At 54.3% G+C, this 15,835-nt stretch overlaps 3 protein-coding genes across 3 annotated transcripts in view; 2 read left to right on the top strand and 1 right to left on the bottom strand.

The window, feature by feature from the left end:
* Window positions 1–104: 104 nt before the first annotated feature.
* LOC132415120 (protein PROCA1-like) lies at window positions 105–8,188 on the top strand. The gene is made up of 6 exons (XM_059998261.1): window positions 105–538; window positions 3,663–3,987; window positions 4,264–4,350; window positions 6,495–6,630; window positions 6,911–7,066; window positions 7,154–8,188. Exons 2-6 carry the CDS (start codon window positions 3,927–3,929, stop codon window positions 7,821–7,823), a joined length of 1,110 nt encoding a protein of 369 aa, XP_059854244.1. The 5' UTR covers window positions 105–538; window positions 3,663–3,926; the 3' UTR covers window positions 7,824–8,188.
* A 635-nt stretch (window positions 8,189–8,823) lies between these two features.
* PROCA1 (protein interacting with cyclin A1) lies at window positions 8,824–11,021 on the top strand. The gene is made up of 3 exons (XM_059996638.1): window positions 8,824–8,838; window positions 9,655–9,899; window positions 9,987–11,021. The coding sequence occupies exons 1-3, from the start codon at window positions 8,824–8,826 to the stop codon at window positions 10,654–10,656; spliced, it is 930 nt and encodes a 309-aa protein (XP_059852621.1). The 3' UTR covers window positions 10,657–11,021.
* Window positions 11,022–12,533: 1,512 nt separating this feature from the next.
* SUPT6H (SPT6 homolog, histone chaperone and transcription elongation factor) overlaps window positions 12,534–15,835 on the bottom strand; it is a 31,009-nt gene continuing 27,707 nt past the window's right edge. The window contains exons 33-37 of the mRNA XM_059997985.1: window positions 14,489–14,601; window positions 14,010–14,087; window positions 13,747–13,913; window positions 13,089–13,276; window positions 12,534–12,828 (exon numbers count right to left, since the gene is read on the bottom strand). Of these exons, the coding sequence (XP_059853968.1) occupies window positions 12,642–12,828; window positions 13,089–13,276; window positions 13,747–13,913; window positions 14,010–14,087; window positions 14,489–14,601 (733 nt within the window). The 3' untranslated portion in view covers window positions 12,534–12,641. The remainder of the gene's footprint in view (window positions 12,829–13,088; window positions 13,277–13,746; window positions 13,914–14,009; window positions 14,088–14,488; window positions 14,602–15,835) is intronic.

The raw sequence follows: 15,835 nt of genomic DNA, 5'->3' as shown, positions 1-15,835 counted from the left end.
TTGGGAGGGGCCCGGAGTTTGCGAGAATGGCTGGGGCGGGGCTAAGAACGGGGTTAGGGGCGGGGCTAGGGTCTGGGGGTAGGAGTAAACCTGGAGCAGATCTGGAGAGGAACTAGGGATGGGATTGAGGGCTGGGCCTCAGCGGCCGAGCTAAAGTTTAGACCTGAGATAACGGGGAGGTGCTAAGGTTAAAGTGGAACAAAGAGGGAGAGGCCCGGAATGAACTGGGAGGACCCGGATGAAGAGCGCAGCGGAAGCTCAGACTTGGGCTAAGACAACGCAGCCTAGAGCGGAGGGAGGCGGGAGACTGGGCAAGCACGAGGCGGAGTTAAGGGCTGGACTGGGGCGAAGCTGAGATTGGGGTTTACGTTGGACTCGGCCAAGCTGAGGTTCAGGGTTGGACTTCTGCGAGGAAGAGTCTTGTAGAGACGAAGAACTAGGCTGAGAGATATGTCGGTTAGGACGACACTGAGGACTGAAAGGTGGACTAAGGAAAAAACTGAGGACGATGCCACCTGATGGGACGACAGCAGCACCGGTAAGGAGGGGACGTGGCAGCAGATTAGGGGAGGGCTTCCAGCTGGGGGCGTGGCATGGGGGCTGGCTTGAGAACCCAAGGTGGATGTGGAACCTGAGAGAGCCCGACGAAGGAGGCGGGGTCAAGGACTGGCTGGGGCGGAGTTAGGATCTGGGGGTGGGCTCACGTCGAGACATGGACCAATGATTGAGGACTGGGGTTCTGAGGACCTAGAGAACCGCCTGCGCGTTCAGTTGGGGTGGTCCGGTTGAAGCCAGAGCTGAGGCCTCTGGTTGTAAGGCTGGAAGGCATTGCTGTGCCGCACCGGGGGCCCAAGCCGCTGCCCAAGAAGTGCGGGGCTTGGCTGGAGCCCATGGTCCAGCGGCCAACTAGTCGCCGGGGCTGGGGCGGGAGGTTTCATTGACTCTGGGGCAGGAAAAAGGCTGGAAGTTCCACGGGTGACATCACAATCGCCTCCAGATGTGGGCGGGGCCAGGGAGGCATTTCCAAGGAAACGGGAGCTTCCCTGCCTTGCTCCGTCCTCTTTCCTCCTTCCCTTCCTTGGTTACTCCCTTCCTTCCTCCCTCTCTCCCTCCTTCCCCAGTTCTGCTGCCCGGGTACCCCACCTGAAACCCTACCCCTTGTGCCGCAAGGTCGGGGGGAGCGCCTCAGCTCTCCAGACAGGGAGGATTCTGTACAAATGAGCATCACCTGTGAGTTTTGAGTTAGGCCCCTGCGCCCAGAATAATGCCCTACTGAGAAAGAGACCACAAGCCTCCCTCTTCCTTTTAAGCTATCACTCTCATTCATTATGAAGTCGCCCCTGTGTCCAACTTCAATCACTTCTGCTGAGGAGCTCTGGACTCTGCTTCAGTCGGAAACTCCGACTGAAGATCTGAGGAGAGTTATTAAATCCCTCCCCTTGGCAGAACTGTAATTGTCAGGGCTTCTTGGGGGTGTCAGGGGAGTTAGTCAGTGGACCCTGCATATAAGCCTCTTCCATGGTGACTGGAGAGAGCAAGCAGAGTTTGAATCCTGACTCTGGCTCGCACTCCTCTGGCCTGACCTTAGGGTCCAGGCTGGATATGGGAGGCTGTGGAGTCAGGACTGAGTAAAACCAGAGGGTGAGGAATTGGCTATATTAGAGTTGAAAAGCCGGCGTAATGGTAAGTGATAGCTGGCAGGGCAGGTTTTGGATAGGACCATAAGTAGACAGGCTGAAAGAGCATAGACTATGGAGCCAGGAAAACAGGATTTGAATCCTACCTCTGTCATCTGTTAACTTGTGTCTTTGGACAGGTTACTTACTGTAAGTCTCTGTCCCCATCCATAAAATGGGCTTTGGTGAGGATTTAAAATCAAAGGCATATTTTAAAAGCACCCCCCCCCCGCCCCGAAATAAAGCCCAGCACAGTGCCTGATATTAGGAAGATGCTCATCCAAGGTCAATTCTCCTTCCCTAGAAAAGTCCCCAGGTTTGAACCCTGAGCAGAATCTCCAATGCCATAGCTTCTTTGTGGCTCCAGTAGGGGCTTTATTCTCTTCTACTCATGTGTTCATTCAATCAACCAACATTTACTGAGCACTTTCCATGTTCCAGGATCTATAGATACAGAGGTGGATTAAATATAGGCCTTTTTCTCAAGTTGCTATAAACACATGAAGTACATTGGCGTAGGGTAAAGGGGCAAAAGAGAAGTGTGACCCATTCTACTTGGATAGCATTGTTCTTTCCAAGATGAGCAGGTGTTCCTGGGGAGTGGGAGACAGGAGAGAAGGAATGGAAAAGGGAGGGGTGGGAAGAGGGATGGATGGACAAGAGGAACTTATAACTGAAGAACAAGGGCCTGGGTCCTGGGGACCAGTTCTGTCCTGATAAGGAGTTCTTACCTCATCCTGAAGGCAGTGGAATGCTATTAAAGAGGAGGAATGTGCTGAACCGGTTTGGCTGCATTGTGAGGGCTGGATATGGGTAGTGAGACAGAAGTCAAGGAGGCCAGGCAGAAGGTTACTCCAGCTGTCTTGGTCAGAGATAATGAAGGTCTAAACCAAGACAGAGGCAGATATGGGGGCAGGTAGGCATGGCAAGACTTGGTCATCAGGTTGGTGAGAAGTGAGGGAAGGAATGATCCCTAGATTTCTAGCTGAGGTGTCTGTTGCTCTCTGAAATGGAAGATACAAGAGGAGGTGGTTCATGAAGGGTAGGGAGAAGATGGTGGGTTCATATGGGACATGCTGGTTTGATGTTTTGGGAATGTCCAAGAGGACATTGGCTACATGCTCAGGAAAGCAGTCTGAATTGGAGACCCAGATTTATGTCATTTTATTAGTGGATGTTGAAACCATGGAAGTGGATAACATTATCCAAGACAAGCCTGTAGCTTCTTCTGAGAAGGAGACCAAAGACAGAACCTTGGTAATCACCAATTTAAGGGGTACAGCAGAGAAACAGGGGACAGCAAAGGAGTTAGGAAAGAACTAAAAAGCTGGGAAGGAAGAGAGATGAGAGGCGTCTGTCATGGGAGCCAAAGGAACAGTTTGCAGAAGAAAGAGATTGGTCAACAGGGTCAAATGAGATGAGACTAAAAGAAGGCCACTGGGTTTGGCTATTAGATCACTGGTGGCCTTTGCCTGGGCTATTCTGCTAGAGGGGCTGGGATGGCTGCCATGCTGTAGGTGGCTGGAGTAGAAGAGAGAGGTAGAGACTCTGAGCTCACTAAAGTAGGGACTAGGCTTCCTTCACTGGTGCCTAGTAAAGCTAATACATCCGTTAAATGAGGGAGTGAATAAACTTGGATTGAAAAGGAAGAGGGGTGGGATATGCAGTGGCAGAGTGAGAAACAGAGTTCATAGAGTGTTTTGTTTGAAGATGTTCATAACCTGTAGGGAGGAAAAAAACCCCAAACACTAAAGAGGCAGAAGGCGAGAATTCTGGCTGGGACCTAGAGTTCAGGTGCTTGGGCAGGAGGAAGGAGGGCCATTTCCCCAGGCTGGAAGTTGATGAGGGTGGGGACAGCCATAGATAATGCTGGTGAAATTTTGTGCTGAGAGGAACAGAAGCAGGGTAGGAGTTTCCAGGAAAGTGCTTGGAGTTTCATTCATTCATTCCATTAATTTTGAGTACTTCCTGTGCTGTGGAAAACAGAAGGAGCTCACCAGGGACCAGTAGAAGGATGACCGAGTGCCACTGAAAGCCCAGCTGAAGTCCCCAAGCAGTCAGCTACCTTCCTTAAGCAGGATTCAGCTCCAGTACCCCAAAGGACAAAGCTAAGTGGCAGAAAAAGGAAGCGGCAGAGTCTACCCTGTGGTTGCTGATGGAGCTGCTGCCGGTTGGAGTTGTCTTTGGGAACACCCTGGGACAATTCCTGGAACCGTCCCTTCTTGCCTAGACTCTGGCTCACTCCTATTCATGACTCCAGATTCAGCTCCTATTATGCTTCTTCCAAGAAGGTCACCCCATCCCCATCTCAGTAGGTGTCCTTGTTCTGTCCTCCCACAGGCCTTTGTCCCCACCATTTCCCTCCCTATCAGTGTCTGCCGCACACTACTGTCATGCACTGTTCCACAGACCTCTCCTGCCTCTCCCCTCCTCATGCCCTCCCCCAGCCCCTTGACAGCAGGGACTGTTGTGTCGTTCTTTTAATCTCTGCATCTTCTGGGGACTGCACCTGGAGCTTCTCAGGAAATGTTTTTTGAATGAATGGTATGGGGAGGGGGGCTGCTGTTACCTCTCTGTACTCTCTCAGATATAAACAGGTTACCCAGCTGGGAGAGAGGACATCTGCTGGCTGGTGTAGCGTCCAGCACTGACGCATCTACCTTCTCCTCTGAAGGTGGGTCTGTCTGGGGGATCTCTGGCCCCAGGGGTCCCCACCACCCCTCACCTGGTGGTAGGCAGGAGGGAGGGAAGTGTTTGGTCCTGAAGGGGTCACCCAGCTGCCCTACCCTGAGACCCCTCCTTGTGCCAGACAGAGAGGGCCACCCCTTCCTGGAAGCCACAATCACCCCTTTCCTTTGTATGGCACTTTATGTATGGTGCACCAATATCTTTGACACATGTAAACTGAGTCCTCCCAACAACCCTGCAAAATAGGTATTACCGTCATCCCCATTTTGTGAGTAAGGAAATGAAGGCTCAGAGAAGTAAAGTAACTTGCCCTAGGTCACCCAGCTAGACTTGGACCCAGGCCTGACTACAAGTTCAGAGCAGTTGCCACCCTGCTGCCCTTTGCTCCAGTTCAGCCGTGCTGGAGAAAGCCCGAGGTGGTGGTGCAGGACTCTTACTCCCCCTGCCTCTTATTTCCCTGAGATGGAGAAAGGGCATGGGAGGAAAGGAAGCAGAAAGGGAGGCCACTAAGTGGATCTGGGGTGTATGGGGGACCCAGGCCCCCCAGAGCCTGGTGGCGGGGGAGGGAAGGGGAGGAAGAATGTAGGGAAGGCTCAGACCAAGCTGCTGTCTCATCTCTCAAGAACTTTAAGGCCACTTGGAGTAACACACCCCCAGCCTGATTAGCTACTAGCTGGTGGCCAGTATGAGGTCTTGCCCCAGTTCCACCCCTTGTAGTGGCTGGATAAAGGCACAGTCCTCCTGGCCTGTTTGGAGGGAGTTAGCCAGCCATAGCACCCCAAGCTGGGCTGGCCTGGAACTTGGGAGTGCCCGCCCCCTTTCTCCAGAGCCCCCTTCCTCCTCTGGGAGCGGGCGGAGCTGGAGTTCAGGGGGAACCTCCAGGAAGGTGCCTTGTCCTCTCGGCACAGGGAATCACTTCCTGGGCTTGTTTTAGATGGTGGCCCAAGGGGAGAGCCATTGGTAGACTGGGGCCTTAGGCAGGGTCAGAGGTGAGGCAGTGAGGGTGGAGGCTGGGAGACACCAGTGTGTGCACAGGGCTTGCATTCAGCTGAGCAAAAGAGGTAGGAACCTTTCTTCAGGCCTTTCCCCTAATCCCCAGGCCTCTCCCCAGCAGCTTCTCCCCTGTGCCCTGGGACACGGTATCTGTGTCGCCTACAAGGGGTGGACTGTTTGAGTCTGTGGCTCTAAGACTGGGGAGAGAGAATGGATGGGGAATGGGAACTTGATGAGTAAAGAGAAGGGAAAGAATCAAGAGTGAGCTTGGGAAAGGGGAGAGAAGTGAGAGTGAGAAAGGTGTCAGAGGGAGAAGAGAGAAGGAGGGAAAGGGAAGAGTCAGCGGGAGCAGCCAAGGAACATGACGCACTGGAGGCTCAGGCCTAGCTCCCCTCCAGGCTTGAGCTGTCATGCTGCAGCAGGCCCTGGGGATGGAGTGGCTTCAGAGGCTGTGAGCGGTCGGACACTGGCCTCCTGGGCCTGTGTGGGGCAGGCGTAGGAACTGAGGATGCTGCTGCCGCCAGGTTTAACTGCTGGGGACTCTGAAGTGGTGCTCCCGTCTGCCATGGCAAGAGGGCCCTCCCTTACCAAGGTACTCTGTGCAGTGGGGTAGCTGACAACTCCGAGCACAGGGTGAGGGGCAGGCAGGAGTCAGCAGAGGGCCCTGGGAAGGAAGGTAGGCTCCCACAGAAGGCAGGGGAGGGGAAGAGGCAGGTGTCACAGGACAGCAAGGGGGACTTGGTGAGACACTGTCCTGGGAGTCTGCGAGGGGCAGGCAGAGTCACACGCAGTGGACTGGGGAGAGGAGAGCGCTGGGCTGAGTTGTTACTACTCAGCAGTAGAAGCAGCTGTGGGGGGAATCCTGGCGGTCCAATGGTTAGGACTTGGCACTTTCACTGTCGGGGCCCAGGTTCAATCCCTTGTTGGGGGAACTGAGCTCCCACAAGCTGCATGGTGCGGCCAAAAAAAAAAAAAAAAAGAAAAAAAAAAGAAACAGCTCTGGGGGAGGGAGGGACGATGGTGGCAGCAGGTGAACCTGGTGAAGCCTTTATATTGAGCTGTGGGAAGGGAGATCCAGGTATGTTGCTGCTGCTGCGCAGAACGACCCACTCTTACCCCAGACTCCTACCCTGTCAGGTGAATTCAAGGACACTGACAGGTGCTGCTGGAAACACAGAAAGTGCACCGGGCACATCATCCATCCCTTCACCTCTGACTATGGCCACCACGACGTGCACCTGCACTGTATCAGCCACTGTGACTGTGATTCTAGGTAAGGGCCCTCCTCCTTGGGAGACCCACAGCCCAGGAGAGACTCCTGGGTAGAGCCAGATCCAAAATTTTCACTGTGGTTCCCTGCTTCAGCTCTGACCTGGTGCTGCCAGCCCAGGCCCAGCTTCTGTAAACCTGGCTTGTGTTCCAGGAGCCACGGGGAGGTCTTTTGGCAGACTGGGCTGAACCCAGTGCAAGCCTGCTGTCCCTCAGGCTTCTTGCTCTGGGCCCCTGGGGAGTCGTGGAGGCAGGGGAGCCAGCCTGAGTCCCCTGTGTGGCAGGCTGAAGGACTGCTCAGAGAAGACATATAGCAGTTCCGGAGATGTGGACCTAACCTGCTCCCAAGATGTGGACTCGGCCTGTTTCAACATCATCCAGTGCCCATGCTTTGAGCTCATCCCAGAGGGAGAGTGTGTGGAGCGGTTCTGGTGTGGCTGGTGAGTGCCGGCGGGCCGATGGGGGTCACTGGCCCCCACACTCCGTCAACCATCTTTCCCTGTTCTCCTCTCCCCCGGGTGCAAAAGCTACAGGCCTGTCTCTGTGGCAGTGATCCACCATCCCATCCACCATGAGTGCGGGGCAGATGACCTAAACCAAGAAGAGGAAGAGAAGGAGGAGGAGGAGGAGGAGGAGGAGGAGGAGGAGGAAGAAAGCAAGCCTCCCATCCCGACCCAGGTGGGGCCCCCTGCCCTCCTCACCAACACAGGTATGGGCATGGTCACAGGTACCCCTGACTTAGCAACTCCCATCACCATCTGGCGTTCCGAAAGCCCCACAGGGAAGTCCCAGGGCAATAAGATGATCAAGAAGATAAAGAAGAAAAAGGGAAAAGAGAAAGACAAGGAGGAGGAGACGGATGAAAAAGCAAAGGTGAAGAAAAAAGTCAAGAAGGGCAAGTTGACTAAGAAGAAAAGCCCAGTTAAATCAGAATCACCTTCAGACTTAAGCCAATCGTTAAGCCCAAGAGAGTTGGCCAGGATGTCAGAGTCCAGCCCAGACAGCTGGCGAGATCTGGACAGTTACAATGACCCTGGGCGGGAGGAACCCTCCAGTAAGGATATTGTGGAGTCTTTATCACCCAGGAAGAGAGAGAAGAACGGGGTCCAGGCCATGAAGCCCAGGATGAAGACCTCACCAGTCAAGAAGGTCAACATGAGGAAATATCCCCCAGCATCAAACCCCAATCTCAGTTGAGGCCAGGGCGACCAGGGCGAAGAATAAATACGATCAAACCTGTAGCTGACCCCCTGCTTCTCTCTCCCTCCAACCTGGCTATTTCGGGGGGTGGGGGCAGCGTCTGGGCATAACTGGAGCCAAGGGGCTAAGGAGCTGCAGGTGTTTCTGAAGGGCAATCCGTCTTTCAAGAGGAAGCCCAGAGAAGGCAGGTGGGAGGGCAGGGAAGGGGCACAGCCCGTTTCTCTGTAACATCTTAGGTCCAGGGCAGGAGAAGAGCACCTCTGGGTGGGAAGGCGGCTTCCTGTCTACTGGGAGACAGGTCTGTGCAAAATCCACTTGGTGATAGGCACTGTGTGCAGTGATACCACTAATAAATTGAACCTTTTAACCCACTCTGTGCTGCCTTGCCTGGCCTTTCCCTACTCTAAGTGGCCCTGGGGCAGGTGCTGGTGGCATCAAAAGGAACATGATGAACCTTCCCAGCTGGTGTGGCCCTGCTCCTGCTAGGCCCTTCTAGGCCTTTTGTGCTGAATTCCTGTCAGAAGGCCAGCCCCTTCCCCCAACTCTTGCCAACAAACAGCCAAAGGGATCTTGAATGAAGGAAAGCAAGGCGGGAAGCTCTCCAAGTTTGGGCAGCAGTGGCCTTTTCTGACTTCTCTGCTGAGCCCCAAGCAGAGGAAAGGAAGGGGGAAAGCTTTGCTTTCCCAGAGCTGACAGGCAAAGCTCTGAGGTGAAGCCCTAGTGAAGAAACACAGGGAGATCAGTCCAGAACAAAAGAGGCAATGGGGCTGGGGGAAGCGACTAGTCAGCTCTCTTCGTCAGGGCTGTGTGTGTGTGGGACCAGGTGAGTGGGGGGCCCATCCTGGGGGAGATACACTTGACTCACGTGGAGGTACTGTCAGAGACCAAGGCCCAGCCGGCAAAAAGGGGAGAGAGAGGTGCAGTGTTCAAGTGGAGACACCCAGATTGACTTGTGGCCTTTCTCCCACGTGCCAGAAAAGACTAGAAGGCACAGTGGATGGGGTGGCTGTGTGTGAGTGTAATAGCAGCTGCTAACATTTCCTGAGGCCTGATGAGGTCCCAGGCACTGGACTTAGCACTTCACACATTCTTTCTTAGTCCTCACAGCTGCCCTGCTGAGCTAGGTATCATCATCTCCATTTTACAGATAAGAAAGCTGGCTTAGAGACAACAGGAACTCGCTCAAGGTCACAGGGCTGGGAAGTGGAACAGGGATGTGACCCTAGGCAACATGGTACAGAAGCCACCTGCTCCTCTCTAAGTCCCTGCCTCTCTGATGGCCTGGAAGAGGGAGTCAAGGGAGCCCTCAGAGCTCCAAACACTGCTTTGAAAGCTCCCCCTCAAGAGCTGGAGACTTGGAGAGAGGCTTTGCCAAGTGCTCTGTAGAAACACTGTTTATTCAAATGACGGGCAGGAAGCGTGGCAGCAGGGGGTAGGGGCAGCCAGGTGGGGCTGGGCAGGTTAGCACTGCTCCCCTACGTCCCTTGTGATCCTGCTTTGATAGCCACCCAAGCTGTTGGTATCGGTCAGAAATACCTTCCCTCCTCTCTCCTGTCCCAAACTGAATAAATAGCATTCATCTCCCCACGAGAGCTGGGGGAGACTCACGTGCTGAGCTGGTGCTCCGTCACAGCCCAGAGTCAGGTGAGAGCAGAAGCTCAAAATGGCTTGTAGGGAGTAGAATACAAAACTGTTCCACTCTCATTTTCTTCTTCCTCTTCTTCCTCCCTGCCACACTCCCTTCCCAGCCTGGTCCCAGGACAGGTGGTCGGTGAGGACCTGGAGTGGGAGTATTGGCAGGTCTTTTGGCAGACTGGGCTGAACCCAGTGCAAGCCTGCTGTCCCTCAGGCTTCTTGCTCTGGGCCCCTGGGGAGTCGTGGAGGCAGGGGAGCCAGCCTGAGTCCCCTGTGTGGCAGGCTGAAGGACTGCTCAGAGAAGACATATAGCAGTTCCGGAGATGTGGACCTAACCTGCTCCCAAGATGTGGACTCGGCCTGTTTCAACATCATCCAGTGCCCATGCTTTGAGCTCATCCCAGAGGGAGAGTGTGTGGAGCGGTTCTGGTGTGGCTGGTGAGTGCCGGCGGGCCGATGGGGGTCACTGGCCCCCACACTCCGTCAACCATCTTTCCCTGTTCTCCTCTCCCCCGGGTGCAAAAGCTACAGGCCTGTCTCTGTGGCAGTGATCCACCATCCCATCCACCATGAGTGCGGGGCAGATGACCTAAACCAAGAAGAGGAAGAGAAGGAGGAGGAGGAGGAGGAGGAGGAGGAGGAGGAGGAAGAAAGCAAGCCTCCCATCCCGACCCAGGTGGGGCCCCCTGCCCTCCTCACCAACACAGGTATGGGCATGGTCACAGGTACCCCTGACTTAGCAACTCCCATCACCATCTGGCGTTCCGAAAGCCCCACAGGGAAGTCCCAGGGCAATAAGATGATCAAGAAGATAAAGAAGAAAAAGGGAAAAGAGAAAGACAAGGAGGAGGAGACGGATGAAAAAGCAAAGGTGAAGAAAAAAGTCAAGAAGGGCAAGTTGACTAAGAAGAAAAGCCCAGTTAAATCAGAATCACCTTCAGACTTAAGCCAATCGTTAAGCCCAAGAGAGTTGGCCAGGATGTCAGAGTCCAGCCCAGACAGCTGGCGAGATCTGGACAGTTACAATGACCCTGGGCGGGAGGAACCCTCCAGTAAGGATATTGTGGAGTCTTTATCACCCAGGAAGAGAGAGAAGAACGGGGTCCAGGCCATGAAGCCCAGGATGAAGACCTCACCAGTCAAGAAGGTCAACATGAGGAAATATCCCCCAGCATCAAACCCCAATCTCAGTTGAGGCCAGGGCGACCAGGGCGAAGAATAAATACGATCAAACCTGTAGCTGACCCCCTGCTTCTCTCTCCCTCCAACCTGGCTATTTCGGGGGGGGGGGGCAGCGTCTGGGCATAACTGGAGCCAAGGGGCTAAGGAGCTGCAGGTGTTTCTGAAGGGCAATCCGTCTTTCAAGAGGAAGCCCAGAGAAGGCAGGTGGGAGGGCAGGGAAGGGGCACAGCCCGTTTCTCTGTAACATCTTAGGTCCAGGGCAGGAGAAGAGCACCTCTGGGTGGGAAGGCGGCTTCCTGTCTACTGGGAGACAGGTCTGTGCAAAATCCACTTGGTGATAGGCACTGTGTGCAGTGATACCACTAATAAATTGAACCTTTTAACCCACTCTGTGCTGCCTTGCCTGGCCTTTCCCTACTCTAAGTGGCCCTGGGGCAGGTGCTGGTGGCATCAAAAGGAACATGATGAACCTTCCCAGCTGGTGTGGCCCTGCTCCTGCTAGGCCCTTCTAGGCCTTTTGTGCTGAATTCCTGTCAGAAGGCCAGCCCCTTCCCCCAACTCTTGCCAACAAACAGCCAAAGGGATCTTGAATGAAGGAAAGCAAGGCGGGAAGCTCTCCAAGTTTGGGCAGCAGTGGCCTTTTCTGACTTCTCTGCTGAGCCCCAAGCAGAGGAAAGGAAGGGGGAAAGCTTTGCTTTCCCAGAGCTGACAGGCAAAGCTCTGAGGTGAAGCCCTAGTGAAGAAACACAGGGAGATCAGTCCAGAACAAAAGAGGCAATGGGGCTGGGGGAAGCGACTAGTCAGCTCTCTTCGTCAGGGCTGTGTGTGTGTGGGACCAGGTGAGTGGGGGGCCCATCCTGGGGGAGATACACTTGACTCACGTGGAGGTACTGTCAGAGACCAAGGCCCAGCCGGCAAAAAGGGGAGAGAGAGGTGCAGTGTTCAAGTGGAGACACCCAGATTGACTTGTGGCCTTTCTCCCACGTGCCAGAAAAGACTAGAAGGCACAGTGGATGGGGTGGCTGTGTGTGAGTGTAATAGCAGCTGCTAACATTTCCTGAGGCCTGATGAGGTCCCAGGCACTGGACTTAGCACTTCACACATTCTTTCTTAGTCCTCACAGCTGCCCTGCTGAGCTAGGTATCATCATCTCCATTTTACAGATAAGAAAGCTGGCTTAGAGACAACAGGAACTCGCTCAAGGTCACAGGGCTGGGAAGTGGAACAGGGATGTGACCCTAGGCAACATGGTACAGAAGCCACCTGCTCCTCTCTAAGTCCCTGCCTCTCTGATGGCCTGGAAGAGGGAGTCAAGGGAGCCCTCAGAGCTCCAAACACTGCTTTGAAAGCTCCCCCTCAAGAGCTGGAGACTTGGAGAGAGGCTTTGCCAAGTGCTCTGTAGAAACACTGTTTATTCAAATGACGGGCAGGAAGCGTGGCAGCAGGGGGTAGGGGCAGCCAGGTGGGGCTGGGCAGGTTAGCACTGCTCCCCTACGTCCCTTGTGATCCTGCTTTGATAGCCACCCAAGCTGTTGGTATCGGTCAGAAATACCTTCCCTCCTCTCTCCTGTCCCAAACTGAATAAATAGCATTCATCTCCCCACGAGAGCTGGGGGAGACTCACGTGCTGAGCTGGTGCTCCGTCACAGCCCAGAGTCAGGTGAGAGCAGAAGCTCAAAATGGCTTGTAGGGAGTAGAATACAAAACTGTTCCACTCTCATTTTCTTCTTCCTCTTCTTCCTCCCTGCCACACTCCCTTCCCAGCCTGGTCCCAGGACAGGTGGTCGGTGAGGACCTGGAGTGGGAGTATTGTTGCCTAGCGTACACTGAGCTCAAGTGCGCAAGGTCATCCAGACTGTCACCCATCCAGGCTGACCACCAAAGAGAACGTCAATTCACTCCACTTTATGGACAGAAAAGGAGGGGCAAGGAGTGAGGCAATGGGCAGCCAGGCCTCTCCCAGCCTCAGAGGTAACCAGAGTCCTAGGAGCAGGCCCCCTACCGATCCATCTCGTCCAGGAGTGGGGTGGCGTCGCCAGCAATAGACATGGGGGTGCTTTCGATCATAGGGCTGGGGGAGGGCCGAGGTGTCAGCCGCTGCTTCTGTTTCCGCCGTTCTGCCTCCTTCTCCTGCAGCCACTGTTCCGCCATCTTCCCCCAGTCGATGGCTGCATGGCTGTTGGACCTGGGAGGGAGAACAAGGGCCTTTGAGACTGGGACTCTCTAGAAGAAAGCCTTCCCAGCAATCACTGGTGAGCATCCATTCTTGCAGAAATGGACCTCGCCTCTATGGACAGCAACCATGGCCTGCTGCCACACTGTGTTCTTCCCTCTTCTCCCAGAAAGTAGTCCTCCTGGGGACATCACCTGGGCCATGGCTGTCAGAAGATCCAGAGCACCTCCCTCTACTAATAACCTGTTCTGTGCCACCATCTGTATACTTACTTTGGCTGCTGCTGCCGTTGCCGGGAGCTGGAGGAGGGCTGGGGCTGGGGCTGGGCAGACTGAGGGGTGGTGCTGGCCTGTAGCTGGTGGTACTGTGGTGTGGTGATGGGCTGGCTTGGGGTTGTGTAGGAGTAGCTGGGGGTCATTAGTGGCGTGGCCACCGGCTGCTGGGCTGGCGTCGGGAACACCTGGAGAAAGGTGAACAGTTGAATCGGGACGGGTTTTGTGCTTATTTGGTTTTTCTGTGAATTTCTGGCAAGCTGAAAATTTGGGCTCCATCCAGAGCCTTCCAGCTGACCCTCTCCTGAGCAGTGTGTGGTTCCGAGCAGCAGAGGCAGGCCAACACGATGGGACCTGGCACAACAACACAGTGCACCCTTGACCACTTGAGGTTGCTAGAGGCTTGAGGATTCTAAAGATCCCAAAAGACTCTGGAAAGGTCAGAACTTCTCTCATTCCCGTTCCCCTTAAATGGGCCTGAGAAAAAGGAACATCTGCTGGAGACAGTTCCTAATGCTGTGGTAGCATCCTCTCCTTAGGAAGGCCCTCGTCGTGGGCACTGCAGAGGCCAGTCTATGGACACAGGCTGGTAAAGGATGACCGTTCCCTTTCACCCTTCCCCACCCTCTGCAGGGAGCCTCCTCCCCAAGCCACGTACGTGGTAAGCGCTGCTGCCCCCTCCACTGCCGCCATAGCCATACTGGCTGGAGGCCCACTGCGCCGGGGTGGCATTAGGGTTCTGGCCTTGTCCTGTCACGGCAGCAATGGCACTGAACACCTGTGAGGTCATGTTCTGGGGCAGGGCGTTCACCGCCCGTGTCAGATCTGTAAGCACACAGAGGTGGGAGATGGGCATGTTAGAGGTGACAGTCCTTCTAGCTCCATCCCTCTTACCCCCAGTCCCCAGCACGAGCTCCTTACCTGCAAGGTTGATATTGGCTGGGGTAGCATTGATAGAGGCAGGTGTCCGGGTCCTGCTGCTGCTACTGGGGGTGATGCCTGTAAGAAATGGCCCAAATTATGTCTCACCAGAAACCTACTTCTGGTTTTACAACTGGGGGGCTGGGAGAGGTACTGAGGTGGGTGGAAAGAAGGGAAGCTGGGGGGATTCCCTGGCAGTCCAGTGGTTAGGACTCTGCACTCTCACTGCTGAGGGCATGGGTTCAACCCCTGGTCGGGGAACTAATATCCCACAAGCCACGTGGTGTGGCCAAATAAATACATAAATTAAAAAAAAATAGGGAAGCTGTACAGGCAAAGTGGAAGATGGAATAGGAATTAAGAGAACTACAATGACAGCCTAGGCCCCAGCCCCTCCTGTAGAAGGCTAGTGATTATCTTGACTCAGCACTTAGGTGTCCCTCAACCACACTCCACAAGTCAGAGAGAGTAGAACTCACCTGGTACAGGATCCTGATAATGATCCTTAAACCATCTGAAAAGGCCATTCACAGTCGGGAAGATTTGGCCCCGGTACCGGAATCCTTCTGGAGTCACTGTTACATATTCTATCCTGGGATTTTGGGAGGAAACGTGCATCAGATACCACTTGTGGCCAGCTGTAAGAGAGCGGCCAGAGCAGATTTCCACCATGTGAAGTAGCCACACTGGGTGCTGGGGGAAAGGAGAGATAAAAGAGCCAGTCCCTGACCCTGTAAAAGGAGGCTGCACTCTGGGTGAGGTGAGGAGGGCACAGCAGAGTCCAGGCAACGCCAGGAGTCAGCAGCCCCTGGTGTGCTATGTTCAGGCTGCCGGAAGAAGCCTTGCTGGGGGCTGGGCCACCGTCCTGCGCTGCAGTATGTTGGCAGCACACTGCAGGTGAGGGTTACTGAGATCACAGAGTGTCAGGGTTGGGAGGGGCCTCCCAGGGCAGCAAAGCACAGCTCCCCACGAGCCGGAATCTGGAAGTGCTTCTTGACGGTGGTTGGTCTGCCCTTATTTAACACTTTGCCAGAGCAGAGAGTGGATCAGAGGATGGGCTCTGGGTTCAGACCCAGTCCTTGTTCCAGTTTTGTCTCTGCCACTCATCACCTATATGGCTTTGTACCAAGTTACTAAACCTGAATCTCGGCCTCATTTGTAAAATGAGGATAACAGCACTTAAACCTATAGCGTGGGTATGAGGAATAAATGAGACAACACATAAAGCACTTATCACAACACTTAAAACAGGTTGTGCTCAATAAAGGACAGCTGTCAACAGCCAACAGTCAACGCTAATAAGTACGGCAATGTGCTGACTCATATTAAGCTGAAACCTGCTTCCTAGATCTTCTACCCAACTGCTGTTCATTCTGCACCACAAGGAGTTTGTACCCCTTTCCAAGGGACGCTATCATGTTGCCTCTGCTCCTGGTTAAAGTCCCCTGTTTGTTCAACTGTTGCTCATGGGATAGTTTCCAACCGCCACATGGCCCTGGCTGCCATCTTCTGGAAGCATGCTGGTGAGTCAGAAAAGGCTTCTCAGAAACAAGCACAATATTCCAGAAATGCCCACGATGGTGCAGGGTCCAGAGTCTAGAGCTTCTTGTCCTCTGGCCTCTGAGCCCCTCCTAATAGAGCCCACACTGTGCATCATGTGCGAGCAGTACAGGACTAAGAGCAGAAAGGCACAAGCTGTGGCCAAGGACCAAAGGGAGGATGGGGGAGTAGAGAAGGCTAGTATGGCTATCAGTCTGGGTAAGGGACACAAAGAAAGCAGGCCTAAGGAAATCAGACTTTGTCTGATGCAGGGTGAACAAAGGAGG

The sequence above is a fragment of the Delphinus delphis genome, chromosome 19 (genome assembly GCF_949987515.2).
Source record: "Delphinus delphis chromosome 19, mDelDel1.2, whole genome shotgun sequence".
NCBI classification, from domain to species: Eukaryota; Metazoa; Chordata; class Mammalia; order Artiodactyla; family Delphinidae; genus Delphinus; species Delphinus delphis.
Note: the sequence above shows the minus strand (reverse complement) of the source record. Positions and strands in the feature narration are given on the sequence as shown.